Raw genomic sequence first — 17,207 nt, forward strand, 5'->3', positions numbered from 1 at the left:
TAGGTCACTTGAATTCAGTATAACGAAAAGCATGCCGCATCTTATAAGAGGAAGGGTCCTGTCACATGGACGTTTCAACCACCTATAGACATTCACAGAACAGAAATGACATACAATGTGTAGGGATATCCTGCACATAAGCAATGTGATCCTGCAATTTGTACCCAGAAGGTATAAAACACCCATCTGAACAGGCCCCAAAGCACCAAAGAGAAATACAGATACTACTTTGTACCCAAATGCTGCAATGTTCAGAGACATTTTCTAGTGGGACATTCAGACATCATCTACTATCTGGAAACTGGACTGAAACGCGTCTGTACATACGCCTGACAGATTTACCTAATATAACGGTGGTTATTCATCAACAAGGTGCTAATGTGCATTGACACAAAGCTTTGATCCATCCAGTGCACGGTTAACATTGCAGCTTACAAACCTTATTAATAGTGTAAACAAGAACCTATTACTCTCCGCTTCCATGGTTTTAGTGTTATACAACATGCTCAAGTAGAAGTACAATTCAGCATTCACAAAGTTCCATATACCTAGAAGATCTAATAGCAGGATTTTAACCAAGGATATACATTATTATTGTTCTAGGAGTAGGGTGGGGGCAGGGAAAAGTATTTTTTATCATAAGTCGTGTCTGATGACTGAGAACACCCCCAATCTACCCCCTAATCTGGGCGGCGAGCGACCACCAGTCCTGTGAATGGAGGATTACTTTGTAATTCTGTAACAATTTATAGATAACTCCTCTAATAAATAATTTGCAAAGAATAAAAGGAAATATCAAAGGTTTCCAACTCCGCTGAGGTCAGGAATCTTCTTGCTTACTTTGTAACAAAATAATTTTCTTAGTAGAAGACAAGGAAAGATTAAAGGTATAAACAATAGCATTACATTGAGTTACACATCCAGAGCTGCCACATTCTCCAGCAAGAAGCATAACGGATGACGGGTCCCTAATGTAACGGCAGAATACAGGATTAGTATCACAAACTACTTCATAGACGCGGCCGATGGCTCATCTCTCCATCGTTCATACTTCTATGTGCTAATAAATATACAGAAGACCCCAATTCTGTCACCTAAATAGGAAACGTCTGGTTCCCACTACTCTTATTATGGGGTTTTATAGTGTCTTAGTTATCAGCGGTGGAAGGATAGGAATGTGATGGAAAGACACGGATAAGAAGGGTTCAACTAGTTTAGTTACAGGTAGGTCAGGGGATACATCATGATGATGTAAAAAATAAATAAATAAATGGTGAATTTTTTTCCTTTGCAGCGTGATTTCCAAAAATCTCATCCACTTTGCTGCTATCAAAATATACAGTGTCCAGCCCTAAACCTGGACAGTAAGGTTAGGGTTACATGGCAACTTTGACCAAACATGAATTGGAGTTGCATTGCAACCCACAAGAAAGCCATAACTTCTTGGACGTTGCTAGATTTTTTTGAACTAGAAGTCGTAGCATCCTCGGGGTCACAATACGATTCCATTCACTAAGGTCAGTGAAAGAGTCGCAAAACAAGCAAACTATCATTGGACACGCGACTCAAGTCACAGCCAAAGTTACTCTCTAGCCCTGCCCTAAACCATTGTACTATAGTCACACAACTATATCGGTTTTTCGGCTGTGAAGAACAGACAAACTGGGCACACAGCCCTATTTGAAGTCCCGACTTTTAACTTCCATCATATTATAGTAGCAACAAGTTGCAAGAGACTGTAAGGATTCACTTTTGTGTGAATGAGGCCTATGAACCACACAGTCAGAATAAAGAATGTGTGGGTCATTGATACAACCAGTGATTACTTGAGCAAGCCATGAGCCTTTGTTTGGATGAATATTTTATATATTCTCGAAATTTCAATCAGTTAACCAGTCGTTTGTCTGGTAACCTTGTATCATATTTTCTACTCTGTGAATTCCATGTCTACAAAATGGACAAGAACAGAGTTGACGGCTTCTCCTTCAGTCATCGTCTGGTTTTACACTACTTGATATTTGTCACTTTTGCACAATTCACAGATCTAAAGCGACCCTTGTGCAGCAGAAGTTTTACCAAGAGACTCCAACTTAATAATTTTTGCTGCTGCGTTGGAGGTCAGAGACTGGTATAAGGTTTAAGTTATAACAGACCAGTCTTCTAGTGGAAGTCGTTTTGTGCCAGGAGGTAGTCTTAAGTAAATTCCCCCAATATATCATTCAAGGGATTTACTCCTCAGTTATTCCAACTCTGTCCACATTCTACTCCGTTGCCTATTTCGAGCTACGATGACACTACAGAGGGGGATTGCTGTACAGGGAGTGTTCTTACAATGGACAGACCCTTACAAGGGGCAGGGGCTTCGTCTATATATGCTCTACAGGGAGTGTTATTACAATGGACAGACCCTTACGCGGGGCAGGGGCTTCGTCTATATATGCTCTACAATGAGGTATTTCATAGTTAATATTATGCAGGTTGTGTCATTTTGCAACATAAACCTTTAACACTGGTTTATGGGGAAAAGAAAAGTAGTTTTTTGTACAAGAGGATAAAAATTCCCAACTACCAACAGGATGCAACTCGGCGCACTTAGACTGCCGATTGATGAGTTATATCATTTCTCATTTACATCACACAGACTGTTGCAATATAAAATTCCTCCCCCATTCAGTTGGTCATTACCACCTTATACAGGGCGATGCGCTTCAATGATCATATAGCTAAGTGAACTAACATTTGTCAGTAGATTTAGGCCTCCTGTACACGACTGTATTCCATCCTGGATACACAGTCTATATGAGGGCATATTTCCTGACTGACCACAGCCGTGTACTGAGATATGAAGCAGTTAGCTCTGAACGGCCCAGTCATGACTGTACTAGACCGACATACAGCTGTCAGGAGCGATCAGCCGTCCGGAGCTCACTACATACCCTGACACTTCCATGCACACTGCCTTGGTTAGACGGGGAAATAAGGCCCTGATATGGACTGTGTTTCCAAGATGGAATATGGTTGCCTGCAGGAGTACCTTGCACAAAACAATAATTGGGAATAAGGACTCCTATGAATGCTTGTTTTCTGATAACAGGGGCATGTAGCGGGGTCTGGCGTCTGCTAAACCAATGATTCATCTACAGTAGTAAAAAAAATAAATGAGGTTGAATGAAAATAGGTCATAAGGTTTGGACATGGGAAAAAGTCAGACGTTTCTCATTTAGTGTGCAAATGACTAGGCGGTTGTCTCACAGCCACAAGATATTGTCTACTCATGACAGACCTCCTAAAAGCAGAGCTATAACGTGTGCCCTGTGACAGGTTCGTGCAGACATTTGGTGCGTTACGTTTCGGTGAATGGACCACAAACATTCTACTGGTTATTTCCGACTATAAGCATGGAAGATCATTGTGGAAGTAACTGGATTAGGACAAAGAAGAAAACATGAAAGGCAGGGAAAGGGAAACGAGCCTCTAATTCTCTCTGTGTATGCCCATACATATAGAACACCAAGTCACCTACAAAGGATAATATGTGCAGCTTATAAGTGTGCACTCGCTGACCAGCCAGGTTAGAAGATAAGCCAAGACAGCACACTTCACTTTTAGCTCTTCTTAAACCCTTATAGGTGTAAAGGAAGTAGTGAGTGTAAATGTCGCGGTATACTATAACCCCGGACGAACCTAATACACACATGACAATAGCACCCCTTAGCATTTAAGGCAGACCTCAGTTCACGACTTGCGCTACTTACTGGCCACTTTGGCTGAACCGAATTACAAGCTCATAAAAATAATCGTCTTTCTTGAGGCATATCTTTTGCACCAAGTTTCATGATCATATACTATTCTTTGTAGTTGACTGGAAACAGACATATTGAAATAAAACATTCTTGTTATCTTTTATTTTACAGCTGCTATATTATTACTTACAGAATTATATGCCTATTGTAGGAATACATGCGGAGACACACTGCACACCAACGTACACTACAAAAGATTTCATTATATGTAGAATATGAAGAGCGTTTTGGTCCGGTCCATATTGGGAATAGTTATGGATCACCAGATTCTGTTCCTGTTCAGCAAAGTGCACAATGACTTATTCGGAAACTGCATTGCTTGATTGGATATTATGGTACAAGGAGTCTAAATGAATAGTACATTAGTCAGCCGGGTGTGCAACAAGTCCATAAAAAGTTTATGCCATGGGTTACCAGTCTCTAGAAAGTTTGGTATTCTGGTCTCTTTTAGGTGGGGCTGGAGGTGGTCCCCTTCGTAATGTTGCATAGCCTGATAAATGGCTGCCTCCATAGCAATTCGCTTTTTGATGTTCCCCTAAAAGTTCTGGTGGTGGAGGAGGCAGTACCATATCATCCATAGTAGCAGTGGGTTCAGGCCTTGATAAACGGGCTGAGGACAGAGAACTATGTCGGGTAATAGATTTGCGTTGCAGAGTCTTGTTTAGGTCAGCCAGAAATCCGGGCTGTACACTAAGGCCAGGCTTTGGCGAAGTTGGGACTTGAGGACTTACGGCGGCAGGTTCCGTCATTTCGGCTTGCATTAATCTCATGCTATCATTCCGCTTTGGCCTAGTAGGAGGTGGAGCTTTCTTTACGGAGGATTTTGACCATGTCTGGGGTTGTGGATTCACTACTGCTACTTTTGGTGAGGTATTCCCAGAAAACATCATCGGTGGGGCATCTACAGGTGGAGGTGGAGGTGGCAGAAGCTCAAGATCTGCTGGTGGAGGTGGAAATTCAGACTCTGAATCGGAAGGAGGAGATGGAAACTCTGTTGTATGTTCTTTTGCCGTTGGCATCATTTGGGTAGAGAGATTTCCTTGCTGAAAAACCATTGGCAAGTTTACCCCAGATAGATTAAGTTTAACTGGTTTTGGAGGAGCTGCTGGTGGGGGTAATGACTCTTTAGATGGAGATCCAGGAGGCTCTGAAAATTTACTCACAAGGCTGTCCACAGAAGTCTTCTTGGATTCATGATACTCAGCAGAACTATTGGACTTAATACTAGAGTTTCGCTGTGGCGTAGGTGGAGGTTTTTTCCCACCAGGACTTGATGTCTTTGATTTTTTAACAGGTGAACCTGTTTTGTCTGGTGTTGGGGAAGGTGGCGGAACAGGGGATGTTGAGGGAGGGAGTGGCGGTGGTGGGGGAGGTGGAGGAAGTAATGCTAAGCTACTTTCAGGAGGAGGTGGAGGAAATTCTGGGGATGGAATAGAAAATGGTTGCCATTTTGGTTTTGCTTTCACAGCTGGAGGAGACTGAGGCACAGTACTTGGCGTTCCTGGCTTTGTAGCATCTGACGGAGGTGCTGGAAACTGACTGACAATTTGTTTAACAGAGGGCATGGCTGCCTGTGGAGAGGAAGGGGGCTTGGCAGAGAAGCTTTGCTGTTTTGGTAATGTTGGAGGCGGTGTAGGACCCGGTGGGGCTGATGTACATACTACAGGCTGTGGAGTTTGAGAAGGAGTAAAATGTAATTGCTTCTTGGGTGCTGTAGGTGGTCCCACGGATGCAGTTGTCGGTGCATTTACAACAGGAGCCGCAATCTTACTTACAGGTATAAACTGTTTCATTGGAGCTTGGAATGGAGGTGGAGGAGGAGGAGGAGGGGGTGGAGGTGGTGGTAATGGTGGAGGTGGAGGAGGCTGAGCAGCCTGGATAGTGTTATTCTGTGGGACTTGATTAATCTTTAGAGGAGGTGGTGGAGGAGTAAACTGAGGTGTGGATGGTGCACAAGGGTTAGGTTTCAACATTGCCATAGCAGAACCAGGGGGAGGTGGTGGGGGAGGAGGAGGTGGTGGTGGGGGTGGAGGAATAGCTCCATTTGGAGTGACAACCATTTGAGGTTTTGTAGTTGGTGTAGCATGTTGACTTGCGTGGGAAGTTGATGGTGCCTTGAAATGAGGTCCTGGATATTGGGCAGCATTCTGTAACCTTGTGATGGTGCTGTACTTTGCAAACAAGATTGGGGCAGATTTGGATTGTGTAGGAAGAGGCGGAGGCGGCGGAGGGGGAGGGGGTGGAGGGGGTGGCGGAGGAGGAGGTGGCGGTGCAAGTGGTGAGGGTTGGGATAATGCATGTGGAGACACAGCTCTTATCTGGACCTGGGGTTGGGGAGTCAACGAAGTTAAGGGACGTGTTAAGGTTTCAATGCGAGCCTAGAATGACAATAGACAAAAAACAAAACACATGAATATAAAATAATATACAGGAGTTTGGTTCACAGTGAGCAGGAAAACTGCTGAAGAATAAGCTCTAAACACTGCAGATCTTGTAAAACATTACGAAACAATTTCTAGGTCTGTAGTCAAAGATAAAAACTTTATACCAGCAAACAAAGAAACACATTTATATATAAACGCACGCACGCACACACTATAATATATATTATATATATATATATATATACACACATACATACATACACACACATACACAATAAAGCATTAAAAGTACAGATAAATGACACTGATATATGAAAATGCAGGGCAATGGGCAATGACAGCACTTCAAGTAAAGCTATGTTCACATTAGAAGGAAATGTTATGCTTTTTTTTTTTTTTTTTTTTTTCTTTAAAAGGAGATTGTTTCATGAATTTAATTAATTAATTAATAATAATAATTAGAATAAGTTGCAGGAAAATACCAAAACACCTTTAGGGGTTATTTAAAAAAAATGAAAATAAAATGCCAATGAGATAGACGGTATTCACTGCGATATCTAAGGGGGTGTTCACACTACCGTCGGTGTCCGACAGCTAGTGTCCGCTGCTAATGTCCGTTCAAAATCTTGCACGGACATTTGCAGTGGACACTAGCTGTGTCAGTGACATTTTGCATTGATTTAAATGGAGATCGGGTGCGTTCTTTTACTGTCTGTGCTTGTCCTTAACTGTCCGTTCCCAAAGATGTCCGACTTTTCAAGCGGACAGGAAAACCAGACATGTAGGTTTTTTCTGTCCACTTGAAAAGTCGGACATCTTTAGGAACGGACAGTTAAGGACAAGCACAGACAGTAAAAGAACGCACCCGATCTCCATTTAAATCAATGCAAAATGTCACGGACACAGCTAGTGTCTGATGCTAATGTCTGCACAAGATTTTGAACGGACATTAGCAGCGGACACCAGCTGTCGGACACCAATGCTGTGTGAACGCTCCCTAATTGTGAATGTATTTTGGTCACAAATAATGGATGTAAACAAAACCTGCTGGTTGTGAACAGAGCCTAAAGAGACAGAGGAGGATGGCGAGAGGAGGCAAGTTAAGCAGAACATAACTGGCATTCCTACACTAGGAGGCCCTAGAAAAGATGAAGCATTTAGAGATGAGCGAGTACTATTCGAAACTGCCGTTTTGAATAGCACGCTCCCATAGCAATGAATGGACGCGGCCGAACTGTAAGGGGTTAAGCAGCCGGACGCCAGCTGCGTCCATTCATTGCTATAGCAGTTTCGAATAGTACCCGCTCATCTCTAGAAGCATTCCCTCTGCAGCCAGATGAAAAGAGAAGAGTAGTCCTCTGTGTCCCAGTATGAACTCTCTCTCTCTCTCTATCCCCTTATGTCCTAAAAAAGAGAAGGGTCAGTCACTGCCTTCTGAAAACAATGGGAAGCACTATAGGGACTGGTTTTGGAGAGGAATTTGAGATGGAAGGCAACTAAAAAAAAATGTACAAAATAAATTGCATATCCATGTACAGATGATATCTAGTTCTATGTCCGGATGCTGGAGCTGTACCTGCATGTCTGTATCTAACTTGTGCACCAATCACTCGCATGGACGGGAGGAGTCCATGCAAGTCCAGAACAGTCCTACCATAGCCTCACACTGTCACCAGATTACTGGCAAGGACTGTAACGCCATATTGTAGATGATCCTGAGAAACAAATATTAGTAACTAGGGGGCTCAATTATCACAGTGCTCATAGCCCTCACGCGGACAAGAACTGTAAGGAAAGGATTGGGTTTCGATCTGTTCCCTTCGGACTAGGGCTCGGTGGTTAGTGGTTTTTTATTTTTTAAAAATCTTGAGATTTTATTTTTAGGTAAAAACTTATGGGCAGGTCTTGCCTTTAACTACTAGAACAGTGAAGAAATTCACTCACATCAGACTCCAAGGTAACAACAAAAAGTACCCAACACCGAGTCCCATTGAAAATAGTAGGAGGCAGATTTAGGCTGAAGTCCGACATTGCAGGTAATGTAAAACGCAGAGTTTTTGCAAAGTTGATGGGATTCTGGTTAATCCCTTCCACCCATGCAGAAAAAAAAAAAAAATTCTGCACTGGAAAAACTGTGTTTTCAAAAACCCTATTATGCTAAAGCTCCATGTTGCGGACCACAGCAAAAAACAGTGGTGGTTTTTCCAGCAGTGTTTTGTCATAGAAAGTCTGCTTCCATCTATCTGTAGGGAAACCACCGGCATTTCCAAAACTGCGCCAGGTTTGGAAAACACAGCGTGTCTGCTGCGCGTGTTTTTCTGCAATGTGTGGATGGGATTCGCTAGATTATGCCACATGGGTAAGTGGTTTTATAATAATATATAGATACATTCTGAAGAATATAGGAGTTCTAGTTCATCACTTACTAATATACTTGATATTATAATATGATAATATACTTGATGTGAGATTTGATTTCACTTTCTCCTAAAAGGAAGTCGTTCTGCTTATAGTTTACAGAAAACAAGATGCAGCGATGGGCGTCATGAAATGGGAAGGGAGGGGGAGAGCAGTACTCGTCTGCACAGAGACACATGCTACACAACTTTCAGAGAGAGAGTGAAATAAAATCTCACATCTCAGCTACTGCCTGAGGCCCGGCTCACCTCTGCGTTTGGTATTCCGTTTGGGGAGTTTGCTTGGGGACCCCCTGCATGGAATACCGAACACATTAAAAAGTGGTGAGCAATGAAAGCACACGGACTCCATAGGCTATAATGGGGTGCGTGTGTTTTCTGCGCGGTGCCCGCACAAGTCATTCAGAGGGGAAAGTAGTTTATGAACTACTTTTCTCTCCGCATGTTCCATGCGGACACCACGTGGAAATCACCCGGACCCCATTATAGTCTATGGAGTCTGTGTGCTTTCATTGCTCACCACTTTTTAATGCTTTCGGTATTCTGTTCAGGGGGCCCCTAAGCAGACTCTCCGAAGGGAATACCAAAGGCAGATGTGAACCAGGCCTAATAAGTATATTAGTGTTTGTCCAATATATACTGTATGTAATAGATAGAGTTTTCTCTGACCTGAGAACCGGTGTAAGTGGCTGGGAAGGGACAATACTACATATATGCAACAAAGGGAGTAGTCGCCAGCTCTGTGCCTGGGGAACCTCTTCTTGGTGCACCTCTAAACATTTTGGCATATAAATGCTAGACACAGACAACAACCTATCCGGCAACACTAATATTGTAACAGAATTATATTTGGGCAACAACAAAAAAAAAATTGTTAACTAGAAGCCAGGGGGTGCTTGTGTTAAGGTTCATGTTTTTAAGAGAGGATTAAGGATTTCCTTTTTTTTTTTAGAAAGTTAGTCTGGAAAATTCCAGTTAACAACATCCAGGTTAAATGTGCTTTTTTTTTTTTTTTTTTCATATGACCCCTGACCTTAATACTGCCCCGTACAAATCGCTGTGGGCTTGATGGCCTTAGTTGTGGTGGGCTTCACATTTGGAACCTGGGACAATGAGGCAACAGGAGAAACACGAGCAGTGAAACAAAATGCGTGGCGACAGAACAGCAACAAGATGCAAATGTGTATACGCTGACCCCATTCAAAAGGATTTCCCATATAACAATGCGATATACAAATATATTTAGATTTTCTATTAATGTAATTTGTGGATCAGATTGAGAAAAAAAAGCAATTTACAGCCAAGAGGTTTCAGTCATGGTCTACAAACTTGCCCAGTGGAATGAGCACATGACAGGACATATGGCAATGATTTGCTATAGTCTATGGTGATGTGACCGACACTCTACAGTAATCTACATTATGGAATGGGAAATCAGGTTTGGGGCATGGAAATCAGAGCTGAAGAAACCAGCAGCCTGCTAGTCGTGCAGCCGGGCCGCTCATGCCTTAGTCTGTTACATGGGCCTTATTTGCAGGCGTTGCTACCTTGCTGGATTCCTCCAGCTGGGTTCCTCTCTTCCAGGCTTCAGAGAAGATTGAGCTCACAATGCTCTGGGACCGCACATGGCTGGTGGCCAGGGAATCCGACAGTCCGCTATCTGATTGATTTGAATGGTTTGACTGGGATTCTGTATGAAGAAAGCAGACAACAGGATAACAATACTTTATAGCATAAAATACACGTATGTGCACTGACATCTGGCTACGTGGTAGATGCATGGGTTTTATCTATGGTCACTTGTCACAAAACACCAGATGCATAAAAACCCACTGTTTGGTGTACGGGTTCATTGCACAGAAGACTTCTGCCTCCAATGCAGAGATATTGCCGCTTATTGGCAATGCTCCACAGAGGCGACAGTGCCTTAGTTGCTCCAAAGAGCTCATTTCTATATCTTGAGAAAAAACTGCGGTATCTCAGCAACAAAGACAGCGATTCACTAGGGGTAAAACACCATTTGATTTAGGCTTCCCGAACCTACGTATTGCAAGGCTGGGTTCTGGTGACATACTACCTTTAAGGTAAGTTACACCATATCCCCAGAAGGAGACAATGATGCAGTCGTAAAACTTATGATCTGACAATAGTTTTCTTCTAGTAGCCATTCCAGCAATCTGATGGTCACAGCTCTTCAGAGGAGGGCGATGTTATCAGGTACCGTGTTCAGGCGACCATAACTACATGCCTTATTAAATTATCGGGAATGAATGACTGTATGAACGCTTAAAGAGGACCTTTCATGGTTCGGGGCACAGGCAGTTCTATATACTGCTGGAAAGCCGACAGTGCACTGAATTCAGCAGACTGTTGGCTTTCCCGATCTGTGCCCGGGTAAAGAGCTATCGGTCCCAGTACCGAAGCTCTTTACAGTCAGAAGGGCGTTCCTGGCAGTCTGTCAGCAACGTCCTTCTGCACAGCAGCGCCAATAGCGCTCTACAGTGTGAGCGGGGAGGAACGCCCCCTCCCATCCTGATAATACTCATCTATGTACGAGCACTGTGAGCAGAGGTTTGCCTGTGCCCCAAACCATGAAAGGTCCTCTTTAAGACTATCTTTAAGATTTATCTACATGACATGAATGAGACTCAACATGGAAACGTTCACTGTACCTGGTAAGCTAGAAGAGCTGGAGCCAGATTTCATGCTGGAGCTAGACAAAGATGTCCAGTCATACGCGGCTTCTGTCCTCTTCAAGGCTTCCTGGTAATTGGTGTAAAGCTGCTTCCCATACTACAAGCACAAGATATTGCAAAGTAACAATACAAGATATGTAAAGCCAATACATTAAACATACATGTAGGTAAAAGTCTGTTTGTGCTGAAATGAAACGCCTCAACGTATAGCGATTTATTTGCTTTGCGTTACGTTCTATTCTGGCATTTCTTCATTTGTAATATTTGTCAAGAATCCCTCTCATGTTATGACTCCCATGTCCTTAGTACAGAGCTGCCCAGGGCATGTGTCTCTGAGCCATTCCTTTTGATGTCATTGCCTTCAGATCATGGACGTGACCTGATACTATCAGTAAACTGATCACTGCTTCCTTCACTCTGATCAAGCCACACAACTTACATGAACACAATGGCGCTGAGCACTTTTGCCCCCGGGCTCAGGTAAGACATCTTAGAAATGTTAGGATGACAAATTACCTTTGCTATTCGGATTCCATTAACCCACTGGTGTAATGTTCGGACATCATCGCAGCACAGATACTTGATATACTGAGACTTTTTCTGGATTTGTGGATGCTGAGAGAATAACAAGTAAAATACATGCAGGTCAATAATACTATTCATATTAATGGATTCTGACATGATGGGGACAGATTTTGGGAAGAGGTTTTCATGCTTGTAGTCATAAAAATGCAAGTATAACAAAAAAGCCATTTACTAAGATGTTCATAAAACCTTGTGGTCATGGGGCAACCAGATCAGAACTAACTGCATATTGACCAAAACTACTATGAGCCTTAATGGGTAACCTATAACTGTAGTTTAACTTCTTACCACTAGGTGGCAGTGTATCCACAAAAAAAAGAAAAAACATAAAAAAAAACCAAAAAATAAAACTGCTCAAAAATGACTACTGTATAATGATGTCAGCCTCAGTGGCCAATAAATTTTCAGAAGCTGCAAATAAAACAAGCCAGTTCCTTCCGCAATAAACATAGTTGTTTATGCCAAGCAGATTAGAGGAATGTGTTACATAATCTCTTTTCGGGACATTCCAGCCTACGGGGTAATGACAGGGCACCAGTAATCTAAAACCTCACCTTTAATACCAGGCAGTAGTCTGTAGGAGCCTTATACTTGCTCCGATACTCTTGACCATAGTAAACGTTGACGTGATCCAGCTGTAGGAAGCAGACAAGGTCTCGAGATGCCTAATAACACGAATATACAGTTAGACCGGCAGAAAGTAAACGATTAGGCAATTAGATCCAGATGAACGTGGTTTCCAAGCAGACGAGCTTAGAGGAATGGTTTACTAAAGAAGCGATGAAACAAAAACATAATGCAAAGTATCTGAATTATTCAGGACAAGATATTTGGAGGAAATAGGGAGCAAATATCTGTATATTGTCTACATAATGCATAACCTCATTCATATTTAAAGTGGGACATGGACATTGCATAAAACTACGGAGTAGAAAATGTGCTTGAACTTTCTGATACACCTAGGGGCTAGAATTCCCCCCCCCCCCCCCCCCAAGGAAGGGAGAATAGCTAATATGTGTGTCGCTAATGTATGTGGAGCACATGTATAAAGGTTGGGGTCACTTCTGTGCCGGAGTCTCTATTGGAGAGACCACCAATAAGCTGGCGGAGAGATAAATCCTGCACGGAGGACCATACTCTCTGCTGGTACCAGTTTTGAAATGGCGGACAATGGGGTCGGCCGGTATCTGTGTGTAACCACTGTTCCAGAGGTCCGACTCTCCGACATTTAAGTCCCCTGGCGGTCTCAGATGTGAACCTAGTATAAGAATGATACCTGAAGACAATCCAGATTGATATAATCCACAGCTGAGGATGAGGATGGACATCTCCTATTACATACCCTCCAACTGCGGCCATATTATGAGCAATGCATTGACAGGGGGAATAGATTTCGTACCCAGAGTAGACAAATCCTTTTAAAGGGGGTTTTCTGGGATTTTTAGTTTGATGACCTCTCTTTAAGAATAGTTCAACAACAGAAAACTTGTGGGGGTCAGACACCCCAGACCACTTTTGAAGCTGGTTGAAGTGGCAGTGGTGCTCCCTGAGCATGGCTTCTGCTTCATCGACCATGTGATATCACATTCACTGGCCACATGGTCTGATCATGGCTCAGTTCCATTCAAGCAAATAGGCTGAACTGTGAGACCAAGCACAGCCACTATACAAAGGTACAGCGCTGTGCTTGGTAAGTACTGAAGAGGCTGCAGCACTCCTGCCAGCACTGATCGAGGCGAGGTTACTGCTCTCCGCTGATGGCAGATGTTTGGGGCTAGAAGTGTTCAGAGTGCTGGATTTTAGCATGCCCAATCCTTTGTTCTCAGGGAAGATATGTTGGTGTCTGGCAGTGGGTTGGTCCTCTCCAGCTCTTGAAAACACATGCATGCTTGGCCTAGCATGGGGGTATGCAGAGGAACAGCTCCACAGACACAAGAATTTTGATTGCAACAATAGATATGGATACTAAATAGAGATGAGCGAACAGTGTTCTATCGAACACATGTTCGATCGGATATCAGGGTGTTCGCCATGTTCGAATCGAATCGAACACCACGTGGTAAAGTGCGCCAAAATTCGATTCCCCTCCCACCTTCCCTGGCGCCTTTTTTGCACCAATAACAGCGCAGGGGAGGTGGGACAGGAACTACGACACTGGGGGCATTGAAAAAAATTGGAAAAAGTCATTGGCTGCCGAAATCAGGTGACCTCCATTTTAGACGAATAGTGGATTTCAAATCCGGGTCATATGAGAATGTGAACTTTGTGACTATGAGACAGGGATAGCTGTACAGGCAGGGATAGCTAGGGATAACCTTTATTTAGGGGGGAATGTTATTAAAAATAACTTTTTGGGGCTCTATCGGGTGTGTAATTGTGATTTTTGTGAGATAAACTTTTTCCCATAGGGATGCATTGGCCAGCGCTGATTGGCCGAATTCCGTACTCTGGCCAATCAGTGCTGGCCAATGCATTCTATTAGCTTGATGAAGCAGAGTGTGCACAAGGGTTCAAGCGCACCCTCGGCTCTGATGTAGCAGAGCCGAGGCTGCACAAGGGTTCAAGCGCACCCTCGGCTCTGATGTAGGAGAGCCGAGGGTGCACTTGAACCCTTGTGCACCCTCAGCTCTGCTACATCAGAGCCGAGGGTGCGCTTGAACCCTTGTGCACATTCTGCTTCATCAAGCTAATAGAATGCATTGGCCAGCGCTGATTGGCCAATGTATTCTATTAGCCTGATGAAGTAGAGCTGAATGTGTGTGCTAAGCACACACATTCAGCTCTACTTCATCGGGCTAATAGAATGCATTGGCCAGCGCTGATTGGCCAGAGTACGGAACTCGACCAATCAGCGCTGGCTCTGCTGGAGGAGGCGGAGTCTAAGATCGCTCCACACCAGTCTCCATTCAGGTCCGACCTTAGACTCCGCCTCCTCCGGCAGAGCCAGCGCTGATTGGCCGAAGGCTGGCCAATGCATTCCTATGCGAATGCAGAGACTTAGCAGTGCTGAGTCAGTTTTGCTCAACTACACATCTGATGCACACTCGGCACTGCTACATCAGATGTAGCAATCTGATGTAGCAGAGCCGAGGGTGCACTAGAACCCCTGTGCAAACTCAGTTCACGCTAATAGAATGCATTGGCCAGCGCTGATTGGCCAATGCATTCTATTAGCCCGATGAAGTAGAGCTGAATGTGTGTGCTAAGCACACACATTCAGCACTGCTTCATCACGCCAATACAATGCATTAGCCAGTGCTGATTGGCCAGAGTACGGAATTCGGCCAATCAGCGCTGGCTCTGCTGGAGGAGGCGGAGTCTAAGGTCGGACCTGAATGTAGACTGGTGTGGAGCGATCTTAGACTCCGCCTCCTCCAGCAGAGCCAGCGCTGATTAGTCGAGTTCCGTACTCTGGCCAATCAGCGCTGGCCAATGCATTCTATTAGCCCGATGAAGTAGAGCTGAATGTGTGTGCTAAGCACACACATTCAGCACTGCTTCATCACGCCAATACAATGCATTAGCCAGTGCTGATTGGCCAGAGTACGGAATTCGGCCAATCAGCGCTGGCCAATGCATTCTATTAGCCCGATGAAGTAGAGCTGAATGTGTGTGCTAAGCACACACATTCAGCACTGCTTCATCACGCCAATACAATGCATTAGCCAGTGCTGATTGGCCAGAGTACGGAATTCGGCCAATCAGCGCTGGCCAATGCATTCTATTAGCCCGATGAAGTAGAGCTGAATGTGTGTGATAAGCACACACATTCAGCACTGCTTCATCACGCCAATACAATGCATTAGCCAGTGCTGATTGGCCAGAGTACGGAATTCGGGCAATCAGCGCTGGCTCTGCTGGAGGAGGCGGAGTCTAAGATCGCTCCACACCAGTCTCCATTCAGGTCCGACCTTAGACTCCGCCTCCTCCAGCAGAGCCAGCGCTGATTGGCCGAATTCCGTACTCTGGCCAATCAGCACTGGCTAATGCATTGTATTGGCGTGATGAAGCAGTGCTGAATGTGTGTGCTTAGCACACACATTCAGCTCTACTTCATCGGGCTAATAGAATGCATTGGCCAATCAGCGCTGGCCAATGCATTCTATTAGCGTGAACTGAGTTTGCACAGGGGTTCTAGTGCACCCTCGGCTCTGCTACATCAGATTGCTACATCTGATGTAGCAGTGCCGAGTGTGCATCAGATGTGTAGTTGAGCAAAACTGACTCAGCACTGCTAAGTCTGCATTCGCATAGGAATGCATTGGCCAGCCTTCGGCCAATCAGCGCTGGCTCTGCCGGAGGAGGCGGAGTCTAAGGTCGGACCTGAATGGAGACTGGTGTGGAGCGATCTTAGACTCCGCCTCCTCCAGCAGAGCCAGCGCTGATTGGCCGAATTCCGTACTCTGGCCAATCAGCACTGGCTAATGCATTGTATTGGCGTGATGAAGCAGTGCTGAATGTGTGTGCTTAGCACACACATTCAGCTCTACTTCATCGGGCTAATAGAATGCATTGGCCAGCGCTGATTGGCCGAATTCCGTACTCTGGCCAATCAGCACTGGCTAATGCATTGTATTGGCGTGATGAAGCAGTGCTGAATGTGTGTGCTTAGCACACACATTCAGCTCTACTTCATCGGGCTAATAGAATGCATTGGCCAATCAGCGCTGGCCAATGCATTCTATTAGCGTGAACTGAGTTTGCACAGGGGTTCTAGTGCACCCTCGGCTCTGCTACATCAAATTGCTACATCTGATGTAGCAGTGCCGAGTGTGCATCAGATGTGTAGTTGAGCAAAACTGACTCAGCACTGCTAAGTCTGCATTCGCATAGGAATGCATTGGCCAGCCTTCGGCCAATCAGCGCTGGCTCTGCCGGAGGAGGCGGAGTCTAAGGTCGGACCTGAATGGAGACTGGTGTGGAGCGATCTTAGACTCCGCCTCCTCCAGCAGAGCCAGCGCTGATTGGCCGAATTCCGTACTCTGGCCAATCAGCACTGGCTAATGCATTGTATTGGCTTGATGAAGCAGTGCTGAATGTGTGTGCTTAGCACACACATTCAGCTCTACTTCATCGGGCTAATAGAATGCATTGGCCAATCAGCACTGGCCAATGCATTTCTATGGGGAAAAGTTAGCTTGCGAAAATCGCAAACTGACAGGGATTTCCATGAAATAAAGTGACTTTTATGCCCCCAGACATGCTTCCCCTGCTGTCCCAGTGTCATTCCAGGGTGTTGGTATCATTTCCTGGGGTGTCATAGTGGACTTGGTGACCCTCCAGACACGAATTTGGGTTTCCCCCTTAACGAGTTTATGTTCC

At 44.5% G+C, this 17,207-nt stretch overlaps 1 protein-coding gene across 3 annotated transcripts in view; it reads right to left on the bottom strand.

Moving 5' to 3' along the window:
* Window positions 1–1,371: 1,371 nt before the first annotated feature.
* RAPH1 (Ras association (RalGDS/AF-6) and pleckstrin homology domains 1) overlaps window positions 1,372–17,207 on the bottom strand; it is a 102,493-nt gene continuing 86,657 nt past the window's right edge. For all 3 annotated transcript variants that reach the window (XM_075284275.1, XM_075284274.1, XM_075284273.1), the window contains 5 exons: window positions 12,440–12,550; window positions 11,817–11,915; window positions 11,277–11,397; window positions 10,152–10,294; window positions 1,372–6,181 (listed from right to left, as the gene is read on the bottom strand). In XM_075284275.1, the coding sequence (XP_075140376.1) occupies window positions 4,214–6,181; window positions 10,152–10,294; window positions 11,277–11,397; window positions 11,817–11,915; window positions 12,440–12,550 (2,442 nt within the window). In that variant the 3' untranslated portion in view covers window positions 1,372–4,213. The remainder of the gene's footprint in view (window positions 6,182–10,151; window positions 10,295–11,276; window positions 11,398–11,816; window positions 11,916–12,439; window positions 12,551–17,207) is intronic.

Source organism: Leptodactylus fuscus, chromosome 8 (assembly GCF_031893055.1).
Source record: "Leptodactylus fuscus isolate aLepFus1 chromosome 8, aLepFus1.hap2, whole genome shotgun sequence".
Classification (NCBI taxonomy): Eukaryota; Metazoa; Chordata; class Amphibia; order Anura; family Leptodactylidae; genus Leptodactylus; species Leptodactylus fuscus.